This window comes from Poecilia formosa, unplaced genomic scaffold, assembly GCF_000485575.1.
Source record: "Poecilia formosa unplaced genomic scaffold, Poecilia_formosa-5.1.2 Scaffold467, whole genome shotgun sequence".
NCBI lineage: Eukaryota > Metazoa > Chordata > Actinopteri > Cyprinodontiformes > Poeciliidae > Poecilia > Poecilia formosa.
In genome coordinates, this window is record NW_006800406.1 from 264,050 (window position 1) to 288,623 (window position 24,574).

Sequence of the window (24,574 nt, forward strand, 5' to 3'; positions counted from 1 at the left end):
CGAAATACAGAGGAGACGGTGGGAGAGTCTGAAGGACACGTATACCAAGGAGTCTCCTCTTAACCCCCGTCTTGAGCGATTTTGATGCATTTGACTCATGTTAATAGCAAAATGTCAAGCATCTGACTTCAAAGTGCACATGCATCAAATTTTTTTGATACACAAAACACATTCGGTCCTACACGCAGTGGTCACAAGTTCGAGTCTCGCCTCGATGACCTCTGCCTTCTTCCCCCTCTTTCATTACCTGACCACCTGAACCAAAAAGTACCCAAAACAAGTGTTTTGGTTTTTTTTTTTAAACTTAGCAAGTGATAGTTAAAATAAATAATAAAAAATCACATACTGCAGCTTTAATTTGACGTTTTGAAGCTGATGTATATTCTATTCTTGAAATAAAATGTTTAACGGAGTGGGGAGCACTGTTGACACAAGGGCTTTTGGGGGAGGAGGATGGTGGTGGGGTCTCTAAATCAAGTTAACAGCACATTGAGCAACATTAGGGGCGCCTCCCTTGTTGGTTGAAAAGTGTCACAACAACCAAGAGCCTAGAAACCCACCTCAGAGCGCGTGGATGTAGATTTCCACGACAGAGGGAAATCAAAGCGAGGTGTCGCTCTCACCTGCACGCGCAGCGCAGGCGACTCAACACACACACACACCAGAAGGAGCGCGCGCCGCTGTGCCATCACACAGCGGAGCCGCAATTGGACAGGAAACATCCGCACCGCCTGGTTTTCCTGCCCTCACCGGGCGCAGTCGTCCTGCGCCCCCAGTGTTCCTTCTGACCGCCGGAGAGTTTTGACCTGAGCCGCAACACAGCGCCAAAGTCCAGGTGAAGTGCTCCTCTTTATTACTCTGATTATAATAACAAAATAAGATGCGCCAAAAAGGATCGGTGTGATGACGGATATACGCAAAATTTAACATCATGAACAGAGTTTGTATTATAAATATAAGAAGGTGCACTGCTGTGTTTTTAAGAAAGACTGTCTATCTGAAAGTACTTTTTTATTAAGTAATATTCTGTAACATTATCATTATCAAATTGATTATAAAATGTATTTGGCATTAAAGATGACAGGAAGCTGTTAGTTTACATTACCATACAGTTTCTATATACACACGTGGTTAATCAGTGAATTATTTTTTAAAGCACCAGTTCCCAATATTCATTAAGTATTTACACATTGATTCAAAATTTTCATTTGATTGAAACAAACATAAACTTTTACCAAAACATATCAAAGAGTTTCAAACCGTAATGTTCTTAGTCTGTTTTTTTCTGTATTAATCTTCAGATGAGGTAAATAAGAGAATTTCTTAAAAGTCTGGAACGTCTTGAGTGTTTGTTTGAGTTCTTGTTGGAAATGTTAGTGCTGGAAACAGAATGAGCTGTTCTGTTTGCTTTAGTCTTATTAACAAGGAGCCACTTATCTGGATGTTTCCATCACCTTGCTACGCTGTGAGCATGCAGGGGCGGACTCAGGAGAATACATCTACGGGACCAGGCATTGTGCATTGTCCTTTCTCCGAATGACAGCGCAGTAGAGAATGTCTCTGATTCATTTTCTACAACTTCCAGTCATGGCAGTAAAATTAAATGCAAATAAAATCAACACTACAGGAGTTTTTTTCCACTTGGATGGTTAACGTTGATTACACGCACCGTTAAAAGTATTCAGAGGTTTGTTTTCTTTGTTAGAGTGTTTTCCCTGAGAACAGGAACCTCTGCAGGAAGCACCAGAGAATTGTAGATAATTTTACTCTCCAAGGTTCCTGCAGAGGGGGGTTGTGTTATCTCCAGGTCCAGAAGATTTCAGTGGGTTGTTTGTATTGTAGAAAATGGCTGATAGGTTTGCAAGATTCTTTAAAAACCAGCGGGAGCGAACCAGAAGTTTTCCCTTGTGTTTCTTACTGATGATAGGCAGCATAGAGTAGCAACAATTCACATTGTGTATTGATTTACATTAAAATAGTTGCTGCGTTGACAAAGGTAGTGTTTGGACACATTTGTTCAGTTGAGTTGTAAAAATGTAAAACAAAGATCTTAAATGTCAGGTTCTATGGTTGCTGCTGGACATGTAGAGCTTTCTGAGAGTTGAACTCAGAGGAACTGTAATAAACTAACTTAAACAGTTCTACTAGATCACTTTATGTTTTAGCAGTCAGACCACATAAAATTTATAACCTAAAAGGAAAACTGTAAGTTTGTGGTGTAGATTATTTTGTTTAGGATCAGAATTCCTTCTTTACATCATTGTGGTGTCCCAACATGGTCGCAAGTTTGGTCTTGGGGTCTCGATCAAGGCATTTTTGAATGATTGGGATCAAAGAAACTTACTGCATCCATTTACAATCCCTGTTGTTGCCTTTAGTTTAATGTTGTTAGACAACCTGATAGAACAGATGGGGTTCTTCTTGGTTGTAAAAAAAAAAAACCCTCAATGATGAAAACAGGTTTATCTGGTGGTAAAACAAAAACCCTGCAATGCTGATAACAAGTTAATCTGAAAGCAAGTCAGGTGAAGCAACACACTTTAGAGGAAACTCTAAATCTGACCTCATGGTGGTGGACATCGGTTTTCAGTACCATTTACAACTCCCAGAGTCAAATATTTTACTCCAGTTTTTAAGATTTCAGTTGTTTGGCGGATGCCACTGCTTAACTTCACAACACACTTGATCGATTCCTCATTAATAAAAAAATACATTAAAAAAGAGCTGTAATGGATGTCCATCAGACTGCTGAGTCTCACACTGCAGAGCATGCACAAGCAGGAAGGGAGATACAATGGAACCTCTGAATATGTATCTATCCAAATACAGATTTTTCCAGCTGCAAATGTTTCATGAGACATCAATTTTCCTCATATAGGAATACGAATTCCTACGATGTTGTTTGCAAGTGAGGAATCCAGAACCTGAGCCAGACCACTGCGCTCCTCTCGCAACCCGGCTTTGTTGTGTCAGAGTGTGCTCCAAGTGCTGCAGCTACTTGCTAGGTTTCCCTGCTTCTTCTGTGAATTGTGTGCAAAGCTCACCTTCACAGTGGGGTGTGCAATGTGCAATGTTAGAAAAAATGCAAAGTGTCTTTGCACAGCATCACTGAAGGAAAGCTGTCTCTCGCTTTCTCACACTTTGAAGCAAAGGTAGAAGCAACATTCACTGAACTGGTTTATTTTGAACTGCAGGTCTGGATTTAGTGATGAAATTTCTCCCAGTGCATTGAGGCCGATTTGTGTGGAATGCCAATAATGCCAAAATGTGTTGTTGTGTTAGGTTTTTGGTGAGTTTTCTTAAGTGGGGAATACTCTTTCTTACCTATTAGTCCTTCCAAAACTGTATTGTTTCATCTGTATATCACCATACAAAGCAATGTTATAATACAAGATTAATTACATTTTTATGTATATTTTGCCAGAGATGTAGTGGTAAGAGCTGGAACAAATTATATAAATATTTTCTTTCCATATTTTCAATAGGGAATACACATTCTAAATACAAATTTTCAAGATTAAAATTTTCTAGTCAAACTAATTGAATTTATATTCAGAGTTTTCTTTGTTCTGATCAGATGAGGAATTGACAAGAATAAGTCCAGATCACCTCAGATATACAAAGGCAGCAATTGATGACTACCTCAGTTGGCCCCCATGAGGGATTAATCACAGCATCAGAGAAACAGTGAGAAAATATATGGTCTGGTTACCAGTATGTAGGAATACTGAGTTTTAAACAGTGATGATTTCAAATTGCTCTGGCGTGCAGTTCCTTCATGAGGTGCCGTGGAAAGTAGCAAAAGTTCATAGAGCAGGTCTTAATGCTCAATTTAAATTTTTTGCTGGATTCCAATTTATCAGACAATATTAGTGAATGATGTGATATCAATCAGATGTGAAAGGTTTATGACCACCAAAGCAATCCGCAGTGTGCGGAATAACGTTGATGCTGCACAGCAGCCCTCTGTTTACAGAAGTAGTGAATGTGGTTGTCGACGGACGATGGCATCCATACACGATATAGTCATTGAATGGGAGCTTCAAATTCAGCTCCCATTGCTGAATTTGAAGATATTCAGCAATGGGAGCCGACAGTATCGTCACACGATCATGACGAGACGAAGGAAGTTCATAAAAAGAAACCATAACTAGTAGAAATGGCCTTTTGTGGAACAATGACTGCCGCTTTTGTATTGAGATGGAGTTGGACCAGGAGAGGTGGGGTTGGGATTAGGATTTGGATTGGACTGGGATTGGGATGCAATGCACTACATTGAGGCAGACTGCTTTCATAAATTCACCATTTTAATTTTCAGCCATTGTTAGCATCCGGTTTTAATGCATCTGGCTTCTTCTAGTGCTGAATTATGACACATCTCATGTGAATGAAGGGTGAAAAGACTGGAGTTGGGCCTTTCAGACTGCCATGAAAAAGTCTGATATAGGTCACATATGGGTACAAAAATTGGATTTGGGTCACATTAGCCTCCTGTGTGAATGTAATCATAGTGAGCTATCTCTGGTTATATGGAGCAACACTAGTGCCTTCCTACCTGTTGCTTTGCTAGCTGTCTAACATTATTTTAGGTTTTAACATTTCAGGTAAAATAGGAAAAAAAAGTTATTGTGTAAAAACTAAAGGAGCCTCATGCGTGACTGAATAGCTCAGTTTCATATATGCTGATACCTCACTCTCATACATGTTGATTTTCATAACATTATTGTACTTGTGGTGTGTTGTGTAAGTGTGTGCTATAAATCTTCTGTTGCTTTTATCTTATCTTGCCACATATATTGGGCAAAAACATGTTTTATATGGATGTAAACATGAAGAAATGAAGCACAATTTGTGAAACATTAAGTCGCTTCGACTCTGCGAGAGTCGAAAAAAATAATACCTTAAAACTAATACTTAATATTAGAACTTAATGTGAAATGGCTCTAATTATTACTGAGGACAAAAGATGTCGATCGGTACATCCCTTACTGTTTTCTTATCTCTGCTTTCCAATTCTGGACAAGTTAACATGTGTACTTCATGCAGTTCTCAGAACAATATGTAGCTGAATCCAGCTGATTAGTTATCATCTGGAGTGAGCTCTCTAAGCAAAACAATCACACCCAGAAATGGGTAGTGACATCACAGTCACTCGCTCTCACTATTTTATATGGGATTGTTACTGAGTGAGGTTATTCCTTTAGTAATAATAAAACATAAAAATAATTTAAAAAAAGAACGGATGACAGACTGAACAGAACTGACCAAATTTGAGGTTTTCTTCTCAAAATTTCTGCTCACAAGCAGGAACTGTTTGTAAGTGCAATGAAAGAGTTTGGAGTGAGATCATAAAAATGATGTTTTTGTTTTAAAAATGTACCTTAGTGTACCTGTAGCTTAGTAAAAATAATCCCTTGGAAGAGTCCTGGTCACAAACCGGTCAACTAGCGTTAGCAGATACTGAGGAGACATTCTGTTAAAGGCTGGAGAAGTTTAGAAGCATCATCTCCAAAACAATACTTTCACACTCGTTTAAACTTCACGTGATTCGACAGGCATTGTTTCATTATGTCTCACCCTTCCCGACTGGCTTATTATAGACCACTGCATTTCTTCAAACATTCCTATCTTACAAAATCTTCCACATTTCTCTCGTTCCTGGTCTGCTGAGTCAGAAGAGATGTCCCATTATAGAAATACAAATCACAAATGTCTTTTTGAAACACATTACTTAGGAGATACTTTAGAAAATGACATAAAAAACGTGTTTGTATCTGTTACACATGGACTTGTGGGCCCATCAAAAATGAGCGGAGAATTCTGACATGACATGTTGAGAGATCATTTATTGTGGGTAAAGTCTATCTAGTCTAGTTAAGTTGTTCAAGTACTTAGAGCAATCCATCTGACAATCATTCTACAATGAAAAAGTCCTGGAACTGCTCTAGTTATGGGTTTTTCAACATATAGCATTCCAGTACTTTACCAGAACTGGTGCTTGAACCACTTCTTTGCTAATTTCATAAAAGAATGATTTGCAGCCATGGAGATGACTTAAGTCAGTTGTGTCACTATAAATGTCTCTTCCAGTGAATGTCTGTTCCTCTGTCAGATTTAGCCTAATATTAACATAATTTATTCACTATTTTAAACAAGCTTGACCACCTGATCTGCTATCAGTACCAGCAGTGCTGAAACCATGAGCTATAGACAGAGTTTGAAGCTGGACACTAACTGACACTATTAAAAGACTGATAGCGTTAGAGAACCCAGTCAGAAATGAAGCTTCTGGACTAATCAGAAAACAAACAACAGCACCAGTCTGGCTTTAACCAGATCTTCCTCAGTCAGCCCTTGCCAGATTCGTCTTTATTTGCACAATTCTTCATGGTTTCTTGGAACCACCTCAGGGTTTGTACCAGCCAGACCTAGCTAGGTATTGTGCATAAGTGATTTGATTGGCAGCAGACTGCATTGATTGACCTACCAACTGTTTTACATCAACAACACAGTTCAACCACAACATGACCATAGTAGTTGGTGAGATGATGAGCTGTGAATCGATATTTCATTGGTCAAACCTTGAGGTTCAAGCCTTTTTGTCAGTTGTGGCTGAAGAGTACATAAAGCGTTAGCTGGACAAGGCAGCGTGCAACGAACAGATATACCAAGAGATTTCGGGGAATTTGACCAAAATTCCACATGCACAAAGTGACATCATTGGAGCATCGACCACAGCTCCGGCACACTCACAACGAGCCCACGTTTTCACATTCCCACAACACTGCCATGGAGACAACACCCTACTTGGCTAGTACCAAACCAGACATTAACCGGCTAGAGTGAGACTTGACAACAGAGAAGATGTCACAAAGTGACAACAGCCCCGTCTTCTACCAGCAGCCGACCACTGTCAATCAGTATTGTGCCATTGACATATTTAGATCTAACTAAAGCAGGGCAATTATTTCCTCATTAGAATGAAGAAATATCAGAGCACAGTTCTGGTGCAGCATTGTCTGTACATTGCTGTGAAAGCCCAGCTTTCATCCGGTCACTCGCCGCCCATGCAGACAATCAAATTTGTGAAACTCGTCATATTTGTGGTCGAGCATGTTGTGCACTAAGTGATTTAGAGCTGTAAACCCTGAGCTCGTGAGAGGCTCTGAGCCCAACAACCCCTCTCTGTTTGCTGGCTTAGACTTAGCGACTCCACCCTGAACCCCCCACCCATTACTCCTTCCCCCTCATAAAAACACACACTTATATATATATATATATATATATATGAACACACTTAAGCAACCAGGTTTGCAGGGGCCCATTTTACCCATTAAAGTAAAAAGGGGTCTTATTCTTTGAAAAGGGAGAAACCGTAAACTCCAGGTTGATGGGGGACCACCGATCGACAGGTCAAAGGAGCTTATGGCTTTTTTTTGCATTTATGTGCAGAGGAGAATGTGACTTTTTACTCGCCTCATGAATTGCTGTTTTTGTCGTGCTGACTAATGTCCTTTCCATTAGTGTTTATGTTTTTGAGCTTGTCTCTGTTCAGCGTGTATATAAATAGAGCTAGAACCTTGAAAATTGAGTTTATTTAAAACTGTGGTCACATCTGACACACATGGTTTTAGACAGGCCACAAGTCAACCCAGTGGGCTGATGAAGGTGAACCACTGCCATTGATACACAACCTGAATAAACGGGTTGTATTACATATTTACAGCAGCCTGTTGCCAAAAAACAAAGCTGGAGGAACTCTACTATTTGCTTTGTTGGGCTCAGTAGTAAAATTGTCAATATTGTGCACAGACATGTTAAATTAAACACATTCAGGAGAGGACTTATTTCTATGATACTTTTTGACTAATCAGCCCCTGTAGATACAAAGACAAATTTTTGTCAAAAAATCTCAGAAACTTTCTAGAAAAACCAAGGAAATTTCTAAGTTTGAAAAGTTAAAAATTTGCTAGAAGAAAATCAGAAATTCCAAGATTAATCTGAGAAGTCTTCTAGAAAAAAACATGGAAATTTCTGAGTGTGCACACACACATTTATTTATATCAGCAATTTTGGGAGACCAATGTGTTTTTGGACTGTGGGAGGAAGCAGAAGTACCCAGAGAGAACATGCAAACATTATGCAGAGACAGAGAGATCCCAGACCAGGATTTGAACCCAACATGTTTAAGCTGTAAAGCAATGGCACCAACTGTCCCACAACGCAGTCACTGAGTCACTGACTCACTGAGTCACTGACTCACTTATTTTACTTATTTTAAGTATTAAAAAAAAGGTGTTTCTTTGAAAAATAGATTTCAGAAAATGTAAATTAGATTGTTTTTATTGGCTGTGTATACAGACTCATTCAATAATTTAGAATATTATTGAAAAGTATGTTTATTTTAGGAACTTTACCACTAAATGAAGCACACAGATGGATGTTTGAAAGCTTTTATTTCTGTGATTTATGGGCATATAAAACGTGACAATAATAATTATAATATTACATCAGACCAATTAAAAAAACATTTTTAATACAGAAATGTAGACTTAGTGAAAAGTATGTTTTCTGCTTAAATGTTTTCATTTATAAAATAAACTTTCATTCTGATTAACCAAAATGCACACTCTTAATTCTTTGAATATAAGGAAAAGTGTTTCCTGATTTTCAACATTAACAAGTGTTGAAAATCACTTTTTCAAGCCATTTAGAGCTTAAACATGACTTTGACTTATCTGCCTCTACAGAAACCAAACAATCCATTATCCCCACTCTGCTACATGCTGAGACGTCTGTGTTACCACCATGTTGGTTTAACAGTGATGTCTAATAAAAAGCGGTGGACTGGTTTGAACCTACATCTGAGTGTCATTAGTGAATGTTCTCATGCTACAGTTCTGCTCAGGAAACTGATGCAAGATTTTATAAATGCCTCACAGTTTCATTCTCCCACTCACAGGGACATACTCAGTGGCTCAGAGAAACGGTCTGGGATGTTGAGTAGCTGTACTGTAGTCGGATGTTGGGTTCGCTGTCCCTGGATCATTTTCTGGTAACATGAGAACAACCTGCTGTAGAATTCTTTTTGTATGGAAGCTTAGATTAGTATGTTTATTATGAAATCTGAAATATAATAAGCGATTTTGGTAATATTTCAGTTTTTAACATGGACTTGATGCAGACTTTGATGGGATTTGAAGGTGTCAGTTTCAGAGCTTCTTTCTCACTCAGTGACCTCTCAGTTTGGGTTTATGTTAAACTCAGTCTCCTGTGGACAATGACGTGTTTCAACATTTTTCAGTGTATGATAGACTTGAGCTTCGGTGGTTCTTAGTTAGTCTGGGTTGTTCTTGGATGTCTTCATTTCATTTTGTGTGGGTGAGAATTTGACCCAGATTGTTGAAACGGGCAAAATTTGGGATTACAACATTTAGATAATCCCAAACCCACATGCTGCCTATCTTGAAAATTCTTGTTAATTTTCTGTAATTAACAAGAAATTTGTCAGGTGGTTTTCAGGAGGCTTCTGGCCCATGTGTAGGACACTCAGAGACTGTGGTGAAGGTTTTAACCTGTTGGTCTCAGGTTGTCATTCACAATGTCACAGGGGTGTCAAACTCCAGTCCTCAAGGGCCGCTGTCCTGCAGTGTTTAGATGTGCCACAGGTAAAAAACAGTGGAATGAAATGGCTTAATTACCTCCTCCCTGTGTAGATCGGTTCTCCTGAGCCTTGCTAATGACCTAATTATTCTTTTCAGGTGTGGTGCAGCAGAGGCACATCTAAAAGTTGCAGGACAGAGGCCCTTGAGGACTGGAGTTTGACACCCCTGTCACGAGAGGACCCAAATTTGGGTCCTCTCGTGACAGACAGGTTAATTGAATACAAGAACAATGAGTGTGCAGAGGTGTTGATCTGGAGGGCTCCTGGACTGAACAGGAAAAAGGATGAGAAATGAGCCAGGGGACAGAAAGGCAGACATTTGTAAATGAGGAGGTGAGAAGCTTATGTTGAGGGGGAAGCAGGCCAGGTGGGAATGAGCAGACTTGTTGGTGTAGCAAGGCAAGAGTTAGGAGGGTCAGAGGGCAGACAGGTTGGGTTCGGAGGTCAGTGGAGATAAATTTCCAGTATGTGGTGAGCAACAGGAAAGTAGGAGTGAAGGAACCAGAAAACATTTGGAACAGCAGAAGATCTACACAGGGCTAGAGGGACAGCTGGTGTTATCACTCAGGTGTTGAATGACTGGCAGCCAGCTCCTCTTATCCAGCAGCTGATGAGCATGATGAATCGCAGGTGTGTGTGTGCGGACATCCTGCTTAGCTCTGCCCTCCAGGGAAAACCTGCAGCTGCAGCAGAGATGAAAAACACAGACACAGAAACCCCAAACTATATTTATATAGGCAGGACTTTGCATTAATTTTGATTAATCAATTACATAGATTTTAATGTGTTAAAAATCTTAACACAACTCATAAAAAAGTTTTACATTCAAAGGTTCCCCCTGGAACCTTCATATTCATGTGTTTCTTGTACGCCCATAAGTGTGATGCAGCAGTGATTTTTTTTATTAATCTGGAGATGTTGCTTATTTTGTCAACAAATATTTTTTGATAAAAATGTGCTTAATTGTAATTAATTAAAGATGGATTCTGCAATTAACGGTATTAACATTTTAAATTGAGTCCCACCAATAATATATGTATTTACATTTGACAAATTCCACATTGTTATTTTATTTTATTTTATTTATTTATATTTTTTAGCTTTTCCTTTTGTACTTTTAAATTCAGTTCAAAGTACAACAGTCAGGCTCCTGATAAGTGGATGTAAACTTCTGCCCAGTCCTGCATCGTAAACAGGTTTGACATCTTATTGGCTGACTTCATGCTGTTCCTGACATGAATTAGCTTTACAACATGCGTGTAACAACAACCACATGTTCCTCACTGTGGCTCTATAGTTTCCAGAGGTGCTTCCATTCCACGGTGTGGAGGCGCTCCCACACAGCTCATCGAGCACCACTTCAGGTCAGCTGCTGCATCACTGCTCTGGGCTGCCTGCAAGATTTATCTGCTAATGTTTTGTTAAACAAAACCCTCAAGGAAGATCGGAGTAAAATGACAATGCATCCTCACTCTGCCTTTAAAAAACTAAGGAACTGATGTTACAACTTTAACTGTGATCTATATATGAAGAAAGTGAAAATGTCTGGAGCACGATTTAATGTCTTAAAACAAATAAAATATGCATTTGCAGCATTTTTCTTCAGGATTTTCTCCTCCAGGCGGCTGTGTTTCATGCACACTTACTTGAACTTAAAACCTTTAAACATGAAAACTTTTGATGTATCCCAACTTCATGTTATTGGAAAGGTTCTTTTTTAAACAATCTGTTAATTACAAATGTCTGCCAGTAAAGTTTGACTAGTGAAATTAACATAAACTTTCTGAAAAATGTGGATAACCACAGTTAATGTGTGATTTGGTGAGATCAATCTTGCCATGTTAACTTAAATCATCATTTCAAAACTACATATTGTATTTATACATTTTTCTTTGATATAAAACAACTATTCAATGATCTGTAATAGAAAAGTGTTAAAAGAAAGCAAAACAACATATCTGTAAAGGAGAAAACATTTAGCTCAGCGTTGTACCTTTATTTTGGAGTAAGAAAGGAAGTAGTTTGATGTAATTTGGCGTCTGGATTCGGCCCCTGGCCCTTGAGTTAGACGTGGTCTAAAGTGTACAAAACTTTTATTATTCTCACTTTTTCAGCATTTGAACAAGTCGTTATACATCAAATGATCTGGCAGGAATCTGACTGAGGATTCATTAAATGAGTGAAAGGAATTAGCATGTAGCATTGTAAATTAGTACTAGAATATTAAACTGAAATTACACAGAAAATAAATGAATAACCAGCAACCAGCAACATTGACCAGGATGTTGACACGGTCTCTAACTGAACTTAGCAGACATTAAAGCGAATGAATGTGAATGTTCTGACCTGACGTTTGTCATCTTCATTTACATACAGGGCCTACTTAAAGTTCCTGGCAGCAGAGTGATGTACGGTGCAGCCTCACAGCGAGATGGTTTCAATTCTCACCTGAAGCTTTTCTGTCTGGAGTTTATTTTCCTCCCACCATCCAAAAACAAATTAAATGTTAATTGGTCATTTTAACAGTGTTGTGGTCAAGACCACCGAACCCGAGACCAAGACAAGACCAAGACCAGAGTGTATCAAAACCGAGACAAGACCAAGACTTTTAGGGTCCAAGACCAAGTCAAGACCAAGACCGAGGAAAGTCGAGACCGAGTCAAGACCAAGACAAGCAGCCAGCGCTATATGACACAATAAAATGTAAAATATGATCAAAATTGCTTCTCAAATTGATCTGAGAGATCCATATTCCTATAAAAACACCTACATATTAAATACTTAATACATTTTACCAATATTAAATATTCCATCTCTGTACTACAATGCGTGGTGGTCTCATGCCATCCCTAAAAAGATAACGCCCTGGGCATTTGCCCATATTGCTCATGTCAGAAACCACCACTATCTGCACCATTAAACATAGCAATTGAGGCAATGCCCTGATGGTAAATAATGTTCAACTATGAACACTGACCAAGGAGCAACAAGCAAGAAGTAACCAAGCACAAGACATTCATCGTGACTGTTCTCACCCTCTCTCCTGCTACATGAAGCCAGGCAGTCTGACACCAAGGCACACATTACAGCTGCCACTTTGAACAAAAACAGTCAAAGAGCAATGTGCATGCTGTGCGTGCTCTTTCGTTCTTGTGTTTTAGTTATTTGTTAATTTTAAAAATATCAACGTATATAATTAAATAAAAATAATGAGAGCTACTGCAGTGTACGGAGAGCATTACAAGAACTAAGAACAGGTGTTCTGTCAGGTCAGATTGTCATACACTTAGCACGAACTCATGGCTATATTTGTCAGACACGTCATTACCATAAAATTTAATTTAATCAGCAACATAGAATCATGACGTAGATCGTCATACACTTTGTTATTAACAGTTGTATGGCATCCTGACTTAAGTAGGTTAATGAGTTTTACACGGGCGTGTGTTGTAGCTGACTCCAGCTGCAGCCAGACCCTGCTTTAAATACACTTTGAAACCACGACAACACATGTATATCTATATAGTTATCATTGAAAACAATTTAATGACTTATTTTCGTCATAACTTGCATGGTTGTTTGTCCTGTGTATCTCTGTGTTGCCCTGCGACAGACTGGCGACCTGTCCAGGGTGTACCCCACCTCTCGCCCAGAACGTTAGCTGGAGATAGGCACCAGCAACCCTCCCGACCCCATTGAGGGACAAGGGTGTAAAGCAAATGGATGGATGGATGGAGTTTCTTGCAGCTCGTTTGATTTTCTGTCCCAGAGGTTTCATGAGGGTCAGGTTACTCTTCAGGATAAAGATGTCAGCCACAACGTCAAACATGGGATGGCTTTAACTTTATTGGAAAGTAAAGAGCACAAGGTCACAAAGGTCACTTGTACTGATACTACTAATACCTTTTTTCCAAGTTGTTGAAGTTTGACATTAAGGAAAAAGGGGGATCTACTTACAGTGGGGATGGAATTAGGGTTTGGTTTATCAGTCCTGAATTTCCTCAAGCTTTGTTTCCTGGAAGGTAGAATTGCAGGGGGGTTAGGATAAGGCACATGAGCAGCACACACACAAACATGATTGACAACCAGTGATGTCGTTTCTAGTTAGCACAGGAAAAAGACAGAGGAGCTTGAATTTTTTTTCTCAGATTATCTGTTTTATACCAAACTGTCACTACACAATGACATGTTCAACAAATATGTAAAAAATATATTTTTTTATAAAAATTACATACCGCATAATTAAGAAAATATCATTTATAAACACCTATAATACATGTGATAATATTTGCTGCACGGATCCATTAGAGCTTGTTTTATCTTGAACTCAGCCTCTGAACATCATTCTGAAAACTTGAGTTGTGTTTGATGAACAGCTGGAAATCTCTGCCGTGTTACATTAACTGCTGCTAATTGCACCAATAAAGTCTGAAACTGCATCATTTTTCCTGCTGCAACGTCCTCCCTGCCTCCCTTCCTGGTTCAGCTAAACCTCAGGTTTCCCTCACTGTCTTCACCTCCCTGCTCCATCCCACACTGACATGTTCACACTTCGCCTGCACTCCTTTTGTCCTGGAGCGAACAGTGGGACTCAAAAGTTTTTTTTACCCTTCTTAGAAGGACGTCTTATCTTCCCCCTCAAATAATCACTCTAGCAGGAAAATGACTTTTTGAGGCAGGGAGGGGTAATAGAGGATGTATTTGTAACGGGTGTAGTGTGTGTAGGTGTGTGTGCGTGTGCGTGTGTGTGTGTATGCTGCAGTTATTCTGCTGACTGCAGGACGTCCACTTGGCAGGAGTGGGAAGTGCATCAGCAGTTTGCAACTGAATGAATGAAGATAAGGAAAATAAGAGCTAAAAGATCAATCTAATTGATTACTACTGCACACACAGCTGCACTTCAGCACACGATGAAAAAGACAGTCGGTTCATACACACACCCTTCATAGTTCTTGCCCCACAACATTAACTGGTTGTCGTTCATTTACCATATTTTGTCTGTGATAAACTTTAAAAAACACATAGACAGCATTTAAAAACTCTAATAATAGCTAAAGACTCTTACACCTGCCTATCTTAGTATTTCAAACAACAAATATATCTTAATACAGCATAACAGAATTCTTCTTAGCACTACAGCAGAAGATAACATCCAAGGTCTTCATTATTACCACTGGGCTTTGATATCTTAGATCCTCAGGTTGCCTTTTCTTTCAAATATTTTAGGTACTCTATGAAAATATCTGCAAATAGACATATTTCCAGAGAATCATTTACAGTTGCTTTGGCTAATTTTCCACTGACAAAAATTGTAAATACTGAACTGTAAATAGACGAGGAGTCCGCTGCACTAAGTGACTCAAAGCAAATGGTTCTGGTGAATTTTATCCAGGGATGACAGAATAAAAGAGCATTTAGCACAATTACACCAATTCCCTGTCATGCCATCTTTATTATGCATGTCAGGGTTTTTATTTATTTTTTTATTTTTTTGTAATTTCCACAATTAATTTTTTTTTGGCTGACATTCTTCAGGTGTAATATGTGCAGAATGTGAGGGTTATCCTGAATGTACTCACTAGTCAGGGTTGAGATTGAGAGAAGCTGACTGAGGCAGTCACTGCGCTGTGGCAGTCTGCCTGCAATCTGGAACTGCTGGTGATTAGGACATGCTGCCTCCTCACTCTGCCGGTGTTTCTCACACAGTAGGTACACTGCGCTTCCTTTAGAGTGTATTGTGCTTTTTGTGTTCCTCTGTCCTAATGGGATTCTTGTTTGAAGTTCAGTTTCTGCATCTCAGATATTTTTTGTTAATTTGCTGAGTCAACTTTGCAGTGAGACTCTGAGACTTTGTGTTTGGCTGTGGAAGTGCTCGAGGCGAGTCGGCAGCGCGCCACTCTGCTCCCCTGTAGTTTCTGGAGATGCTGCAGGGAAGAGCCATGCAGATACAGATGATGTTCTCCGAAGCTGCATGCGTTAATAGCTTTCTGTCTGTCCTGCAACAATGACACAGTTCTACAGGACAAGTTTGCGAAACATTAACCCAACGTCTCCCTCTGTGTGTGTGCATGTGTGTGTGTGTGTGTGTGTGTGTGTGTTTCTGCAGTGATCGGACTTGGAGTACATTGAGTGAAGATGATTCCTGTGCTGATCTGTGCTTTGGTCTCCCTGAGTGTTGCGGAAACCAATTTAGACATTCTGTACCCTGAGCTGGAGCACTCCAGAACCATCTATGTCACAGGTAAGTTTTGTTTCCTTTCTGTTCGCTCACAGTCCTGAGCTCTGCTCTATCAGATGAGATACAGAGTTGTTTTAGTGTTCTTTGCTGTGTTTCGTTCATGACACTCTCTCTGCAGAACACTCGACTTATCAGTGTGGCTCAGAGATAAGGCTGCAGTCAAACACAGATATTGTTCTAGAGTTTGTGTACTGACAGATAAAAACTCTGTAAATGTCAAGATTCTAAAAGCTGTTCGCAGAGTTCTGATATCAAAACTCTGTATGTTTGTGGTATGTTTATGTGTTTTCCCACCTGATAGTCTAGTAGACGTGGTTGGAACAGAGAAAAAAATTCTAATATTTGTTCCATTTTCAGCTGCCTCTTCTCTTTCACGCTGCACTGTGTCAAACCCACCAAACCTTTTTAAAAACATGTTCCTCTCCTGGCCTGTGGTGGCGCTGCACAAAAAGCCACTAAAGGAAAACCTCAGTAGAAGACACTGAGAGCAAGTACTTCCTCATGAAATGTAAACAAAAATGAAGTGGCATCAGATTTTAGAGGTTGTAAGATTTCTCTTTTGTTTTTGATAAAAGACCCCGGGTCATTTCTCCTGCTAGCGCTAGACTTACACATTTGTTTTAGTTGTATTTACCCAGAATGCCTTGTGTTTATAGTTCTCTTCCTCCTTTTGGAGTGGTCTCCGGTCCGGTTGGCGTTCATATAAACATTCAAACTGAACCAGAGTTCATTTCTACCGCACTGAATCCTAAGTTTGGACCAGAGTTTGCTGTTTTGGTCCACATCAGACTGAATGCACCCTAAGTCTTCACTGGATTCTAAAATTCTCATATTGAAATTCAAATGTTCCACATTTGCTAATAACAAAGAAGTCAAATTGTAAAATCTGTATATGAAGAGTATATCCATGATGATTAATATCCTGATGTACCATCTTTAGAAACATCAATTTGACACAGTTGCTTTCTGTATGAGTTAACTTTACTCTACTATGGATACATTTTGACCTACCCGACTTTATACTATATCAATTCAATGCTTGCATATCCCAGTTTGGAGCAAAACTCTGCCTCACACTTCAACCTACAATACTGTGGTATACAAAGCTGATGTTGACTCAGTGATTACAGGGTGGCTGGGTTCCTGTAGCTGCAAAATGAGGCCCAGTCATCAGCTGTTAGGGTTTCACCAAACATGGACAGGACATTGTTCCAGCCTTCTGCTTAATTTCGGAGTATTTTTGCACACTTAGGTTATGCTGTCATTTTCTTCCCAGAGAAGAAAATGACAAATGCTTTCTTTGGAAACCAGAAAATGCTTTCTTTGGACACGTTTCTAATTGAAATGTCGTAAACTTCGACATCCTAACTAGGGCCTTTAGCAACTGAGATTAAGTTTCTACTGAATTATTTTCTACAATTTCTCTGAGCAATGCAATGTGAGAGTGATTTCAAAAAGATTGACTACTGTCTTAAATGTTTACGACTTCTCAATTTTATTTTTGTCTTTAGAATAATAGGCTTCATTTTGTTCAAAAATGGTCCCTACATCCTTCATCAGATTGATGGACATTTTACCGTGCATTCACACCAGCCCTGTTTAGTTTACTTTAAGACGTGAATGCGTAGTCGAACTCTGGTCCGCCTACAAACCTCAGTCTTGGTTCAGTTGAAGTGGCTCTGATGTGGTTCAAATGAAAAGCAAACCAGAGGCCGCACTAAAAGCAGGAAGTGGAATATCACACAGGGCATTCTGGGTAAATACGACCAAATCAAGTGCGCAAAATTAGCGCCAGCAGTAGCAATAGATTGTAGTCTTTTACCAACGACAGAAAAGAAATCCTACAACCGTTAAAATCTAACATCACTCCATTTTTGTTTACATTTCATAAAGAGGAAAGTTTTGCTTCTGAGCTTTTGGTTTCATTTCCTTCAGTGGTTCTTGGGGTAGCACCACCACAGGCAAGGGGGGAACATGTTTTTAAAAGGGTTTGGTTTGCTTGACACAGTGCAATGTGAAGGAAAACCACATCAGCTGAAAATGTAACAAATGTTGCAATTTTAGTCCCCAATCAAACCACGTCTACCTGACTATCACCTGAGAAAACATCTTAAGTTGCTTTTTAAGTCACTGCTGATGTTTGTCCTTTAAGTGGTAAAACAAGATGATGAATATATAATAGGATGTGGTGTGTTTCCACACAGCCTACTCTGTGCAGACTGTTAACAACATGAGTGTCATGAAGAGGCACAGGATCTCACTCTTGCAGTTCTTCAGCACAAAGCATGGAATCAATGTGCCATTTGCTGTTTAGCTAATCTCATTCATGCTTAGGCAGCAGCTGGAATTAAACGTTTTGTGTGGAGGCAGTCAACATAAGCTCAGTGAAGGAGGGGAGAGTTTACAGAGGCAAACCCAAACTAGGGCCATCAGTTTGCTCAGAATATTACTGGATCACTCTGAAGCTGGATATTTGTCAGAAGGTTTGTGGATAGGCCAGATGAAAGGAGGTCAGGAGGTGGAGGTTACCTAAAACTGCCTCAGTTAAAGTCACCTCTGACTGCATCTTTAGTAAACATTCTAGTCCAACAAAGAACAAAATAATTTTATTTACAGAGAGCCAACGAAGGAGTGAAGGTCAGGTCTGTGTTATTGAAGTTTATTGAGCTATCTATCAAAGAAACTCAGTCAAGCATTAAAATACAGCAACAGTTATGGCTGTTGCCTTTTTCAGTGTCTCCTCGTGTTATTTTTTAAATTTGTTTGAAGGAATTCTAACAAATGTATCCAAATTTGTTACAATAAATCACATTTTGACTCTATTTCATCTTGCAGTCTTGGTTGATTAATGTGTTATCAGAATCACACTTTAATATTTCTCCAGTCATGGAAACATTCTCCAAATCTATCAGATTATCGGCACATCAGCTCTCTTCAGGTGAACCCACAGATGGAAGGTTAGTTGGGTAGGCCAAAGGGATTATAGGGATTTGAATTTTTTATTTATTTGTGTTTTTGGAATAACAGATTTTTGGTTTGCAACTTATTGTATTTGTTTATGCACAGAGAGTACATGAGATTGTTGTCGCCTGCAGGAGACAAACTGTCCGGTAACACTTTATTTGAAGGGGGTTGAATAAGACTGTCATGACATGAAATCATTACTGTTTAAACTTTACCTTTAATAACATAAAGTTACCTAATTCTTAATGTGCAATCAGTAATACTTTTATAACAAATTTATATCAGTAATGATTTCTTGGTTAATGTCAAGTTGTCATAACAAAGACATTTTGAATAATGTCAACTTTGTATTAAAAGTGTCATAATTTACTAAATGACACTTTATGACAACAGTCATAAATATTCATGAAGGCTTATTCATGTTCATGACAGGTGTTATGTCATGTTTATGACAGTGTCATGTCAGTCTTATTCAACCCCCTTCAAATAAAGTGTTACCAACTGTCCTTAGAGATTCTTAAGCGATGCTGTTGACTTTTTATCTTAAATCTCTCTAATGAATTTGGGAGAAACTGATGATGTTTCTAATGTGTTTTTTTGTCTCATGTTATTAGTGACTACCTCCAGCTTGCCATGGTGAATGGATAGTACTGTAGGATTTCCTCTGGATCCTTCTCCTGACTGATACTTTTGTACAATTAGATCATTTTTTGTGAAAAAAAGCACTACCAGTTCATGGAAACATTCAAACGTTTACAAAATGTTGGTTGTGTTGATCTTAACCTAATGAACAAATGGACTTCTGCAAACATTACTTTTGTTGTCCTGTTTGGTCTTAAATGTCAGTAAGTATACTGGTTGCAATTACAATAAACCTCTGTTTTGCAGAAAATGGGCCCAAGTTCAATGTGATGGCTGAACAAGCCAAGGTTGTAACGAGGCGAGGAGGAAATGTAACATTACCATGCCTGATCCAGAGAGAGCAGCAACTGCCACCCAGTCGCAAGATGAGGATCAAGTGGACCAAACTGACTTCAGACTATCTGAAAGAGGTAACAACTGATCTGAATTAGATGAAAATGTTTTCTATTTTCTCAGTTATAATGGCTACAGCAGGCCGGGAGAAGCTGAGCAGCTAAAGCCTTTCCTCTGCCTGCATCTCCCAGAATGCTGTGCGGTTTTGGATCAGAGTTCAGCAAAAGTATTGAACATTATATCAGACATATTATCTATTAATATTTATAAGGTGTCTATCTTGATATACATTGTTATTGATTTATTGTTCAAATATAATAATGACATTAAAATAATTCAATCCTTCAGTGGAATTTCAATTCAAATATGAAACTAATTGTTTTGTTTAAAATGTAAGATAGTTTTTGTTAATGCATCCTAAAAGCTCTGCAATCATTTTGACTCTTAATTTAGCATAAAAATAATGTTTGATTAAAATCATCTCAGTGGATCATTTAACACTGAACTGCTTTCAAATAGCCAACAAACACTAGTCCTGATATCATGGCTGTTGCTTTTAATGCACCTACAGGCATTCATCCAAATAACTCAGATATTGTAAATTGACCTGTAAGAAGCTGACAAATGATGAGACGATCATCTGGGATTTTCCAGCTTGTTTCAAGGGACAGTGATGTATATCCACTTCTGAATTTGCAGAAAGTAATGTAGGAATGTTTCGCTCAGTGTTTTGATATTTAGGCATTTCAGATATTGTTGCTAATCCTATTTGACCTAAAACGGGAAACATTTAGTCTAATTTAAAGCTGCAGTATGCAACTTCTATAAAAAATATATGTTTTTTACATATTTGTTCAAACTGTCACAAGGTTGTGAGTGTAAAATTAGACGTCCTTTGACTGTGCTCTAGGTGGACGTGTTTGTCGCCATGGGTTACCACAAAAGGAGTTACGGGACTTTTCAAGGACGTGTCCAATTGCAAGGCACCTCCCCGATGGATGCCTCCCTGGTGATGACAGATGTCACTTTGGACGATTATGGGAGATACAAATGTGAAGTGATTGATGGTCTGGAGGATGACACGGTGGTGGTGTCCCTTGAACTTGAAGGTAAAATGATTGGGTGGTCGAGCTTTTTAGAACAGAAAGCAATGAGCTCTTGGAAGGAGTATGCAATGTCAGTGTTGTATTGTATCAATGGGCTCTGTCTAAATTTAGCTCCAGGGTCAAAGACTGCTGGGAGGAATGTCAGCAAATGTGAGCATGATGCACATTAGCGTCAAAGCAGTTTCATTATGTTTGTGAGTAGCTGGGGACACCTGCTATTAGAGCCTAGAGCTAAAAACGCCGGCAGCAGCTGTGCTTCATCTCCTGTTATTCATAAGGGCCAATAAAAACTGAAAAAATTCTAGTTTTATTTCCCATGTACAACAGAATTATTACATCAAGGCTTTCCTGTTGTTGGCCTCTCCCTGCAGGTGTTGTCTTTCCCTACTTCCCCCGCTTGGGCCGCTACAACCTGAATTTTTATGATGCCGAGCGGGCATGTCAAGACCAGGATGCCGTGGTGGCATCCTTCGACCAGCTGTACGAGGCGTGGCGCGGCGGGATGGACTGGTGCAACGCCGGCTGGCTGAGCGACGGCTCTGTGCAGTACCCCATCACCACCCCCAGAGAACCCTGCGGAGGGAGGAACACTGTGCCGGGCATTCGCAACTACGGCCTGAGAGACAAGGACAAGAGTCACTACGACGTGTTCTGCTTCACTTCCTTCCACAAAGGTGAGGGGTCAGACTTGTGTCTGAGGAGGGGGTTTCTCCTCATGTCCCGATACCTAAATTCACCTTGTGGTTCAACATCTCATACAGAAATGTTTAGCAGAATACCTACTAATAAAAAAATATGTTTTTTTTTTTTTTTTACTTATGTGTTAAAACTGTCATTGTCAACTTTGATATGAGAAAGGTAATCTGTAAAAAGATCAATCTCCTCCCTAAGCTGTTATTGCCCATCTGAAGAAATGCACCGCTCCCGATCAAAAACAACAAACAGAGCCAGGAGGAGAGTCTTAGTGCTGTCAGCCTAGTGTACACGACACTTAATGTGCTAATGGTGGAGAAACAACTTTCCATGCTAACTAGCCGTAGCATTCACAGCAGGCTGTGCTAGCTGCAGAGAGGCAGAGAGCAGCGGGGAGAAGGAGAGGGATGATGAGCAGCAGCAACACATCGTCTAACATGGTTCTGGTTCTCTTATTGTTTGTGTTTTTCCTCCCAGGTAAATTCTACTACCTGATCCAGTCGTCTAAGCTCACCTATGACGAGGCTGTGAGGGCTTGTCAAAAAGATGGTGCTCAGATCGCCAAGGTTGGCCAAATGTTTGCTGCCTGGAAGCTGAACAAGTACGATCGCTGTGACGCCGGCTGGTTGGCGGACGCCAGCGTCCGTTACCCCATCTATCATCCAAGGCGCCGCTGCAGCCCCACAGAGGCCGCTGTGAGGTTCAATGGCTTCCCTGACAAGAAGCACAAGCTGTACGGAGTGTATTGCTACAAGGAAAACAACTAATCCTACGAACACTTACATCTATACATGGTTCACAAGCATGCACAAACATAGACGTCAAAGAACACTCTCAATGGGTTAAAATGCATAGAAAAGAGAATTGTAATAACAAGTGATGCTTTCACACGGGAGATGTTGCATCATCATTCAGGACCTTAAAATATATTTTACACATATATTAGATATTATTTAATCAATGCAAATAATCGGTTGGGTAGGCTGACGTGTGTGGGTGAGATTTGGAAATATAAAAGCTAATGCAAAAATGTCATACAAGAAAAAACATGCCAACAAATCTAACAACAGCTAAGTGTGTCACGGTTGGACCAAAACGTTGGGCACTTATCCTGTTTTTGGTCCCAACATGAAGAGCAGATGAAAGCTCAGCCTCTGTGAAGCTCGTTAGGCAGGACTCGTTAGCTGAACCGTTCCCGACTGCCCCTCCCCTCTCAACAAGGTGCTATAGCTGCATCCTACCATACGCTTTTTTTTTCATGTTTTTTCTACAAATGCATTGGACCAAACTTGGACCAACAGCAAAGACAAAAACAAATAGGAACATCTAGCTGTTAGCAACGTGTTTTCTAAGTATGTAGAATGTGATAAACTTAGAAATGTATTTGTGTTGATATTTTTTATACACTGTAGAAATGTTTGTTGCTGTCTCTCTGGCCAATGTCTTCTTAGTTTACGTAAAACATATTGCAGTATTAGTAGGATGGACTGGGGCTGGGATTGGGGTTGGGGTTGGGGTTGGGTACAGGGGTTGGGGTTGGGGTTGAGGCTGGGTTGGGGCTGGGGTTGAGGCTGGGTTGGGGCTGGGGTTGAGGCTGGGTTGGGGCTGGGTTGGGGTTGGGAGGTGTTTGCACTGATCAGATGACATTAAGGATAGTGGACGACATAAACAGTAATTTTCCTCCCAAAATGCTTTGCCTGAGTAGAAGCAGCGTTGATCGTGTTGCTTGGGTCGCTGTCACTTCCAGAGCGATGCAGGGACTGTAGGCTGTCGTAGTGTTTGGCTTCAGAGCATGGCTCAGCTATAAGAAGCACACAGCTAAGCAGCTTCCAGAAGATTTACTCTCAACTTCGTGTCAATGCTTTGATAAAGTGTTATTTTTGATACAGTTACTGGGTTTAAGTTGAATGAGCAGAACAAGCCTTGTCATTATATTCTTTTGGACACAATACTTTTAGCATGACCTGTTCTAAAAGTTAAAAATGACTCTTACGTCTTCATCTGATGTTTTTTTTTCTGTAGTTGTAGACTGAATGAGATGGTATTTGCTGTATTTTACGATTTAATTCAAAGGACTTTCCTTTTTTAATGCTCCCTAAAATATGGAACTTTGAGTTAGTTTCTTCAGTGGTTTAAATGAGTAAAGGAAACATTTTAAGATTTTTAAATTTAGTACATTTCCAAGATAATCGAAGAACCCATACAGTACGTGCAGTAAACAAGTATTATGGATTGTTTTAGGGTTTTTGCTTTTGTCATACTTAACATGATTTAGATCATGAAATAAATGTGAATTTCAGATGAAGATAAACTAAGTACAAAATGCAGTTTTCAAATGTATTTATTAAGGGATTAAAAACTATCCAAATCAATTAATTAATTATCTGATTGATTAATTAACTGCTACAACATAGTTTTGGAAATGCATATCCAGACTTTGTTTCTGCCAGATGCACCTGCTATCATGTGAACAAATACACTTGTTTGTACACAAGCATGATTGACAACACTAAGACACTCCCCTTGCCTCTGATTGGTTGTTTTTAAGATTGTTCAGAGAGCAACAGGAGCACTGGGAATAAATAGAGGAGCTCCATCTATCCACAGTTTATCTGTCTCATATTACACTCCCACCACATGGTGACAGTTTTACAAACATGTTCAAAAGATATATTGTTGTTAAAGTTACATGATGTAGTTTGAAGTGAATGAAAACATACAAAATGTACCTAAAAACTAATCGGCATAATTATTCAGTTATTGGGATTCTGAGGGCTAAACTAGGTAGTTTAGTGAATTTGTAAAGTTCTGGTGTGAGTTAGACTGGCAGCGCAGTAGGAAGGAAAGAACCTGAAGGATCTGACAAAGGGTTGACTAACAGGGAGGTGTGTATGCTGGACAGGTGGTTGCTTAGCAGCAAGCATCAGCTGGGCT

The 24,574-nt window shown here is 39.5% G+C and overlaps 1 protein-coding gene across 1 annotated transcript; it reads left to right on the top strand.

Annotated features, from left to right (window-relative positions):
• The first annotated feature begins 547 nt into the window (after positions 1 to 547).
• hapln1b (hyaluronan and proteoglycan link protein 1b) lies at positions 548 to 22,951 on the top strand. Its single transcript, XM_007578115.2, has 6 exons — positions 548 to 835; positions 15,771 to 15,905; positions 19,755 to 19,918; positions 20,752 to 20,950; positions 21,319 to 21,621; positions 22,118 to 22,951. The coding sequence occupies exons 2-6, from the start codon at positions 15,800 to 15,802 to the stop codon at positions 22,405 to 22,407; spliced, it is 1,062 nt and encodes a 353-aa protein (XP_007578177.2). The 5' UTR covers positions 548 to 835; positions 15,771 to 15,799; the 3' UTR covers positions 22,408 to 22,951.
• Positions 22,952 to 24,574: the final 1,623 nt, after the last annotated feature.

Excerpts from the sequence above, each read along its gene's own strand:
- hapln1b (XM_007578115.2), top strand. The coding sequence starts at position 15,800 with ATGATTCCTGTGCTGATCTGTGCTTTGGTCTCCCTGAGTGTTGCGGAA. Across the intron at positions 19,919-20,751 it reads CTTCAGACTATCTGAAAGAG|GTGGACGTGTTTGTCGCCAT; the intron begins GTAACAACTGAT and ends ACTGTGCTCTAG. Across the intron at positions 20,951-21,318 it reads GGTGTCCCTTGAACTTGAAG|GTGTTGTCTTTCCCTACTTC; the intron begins GTAAAATGATTG and ends CTCTCCCTGCAG.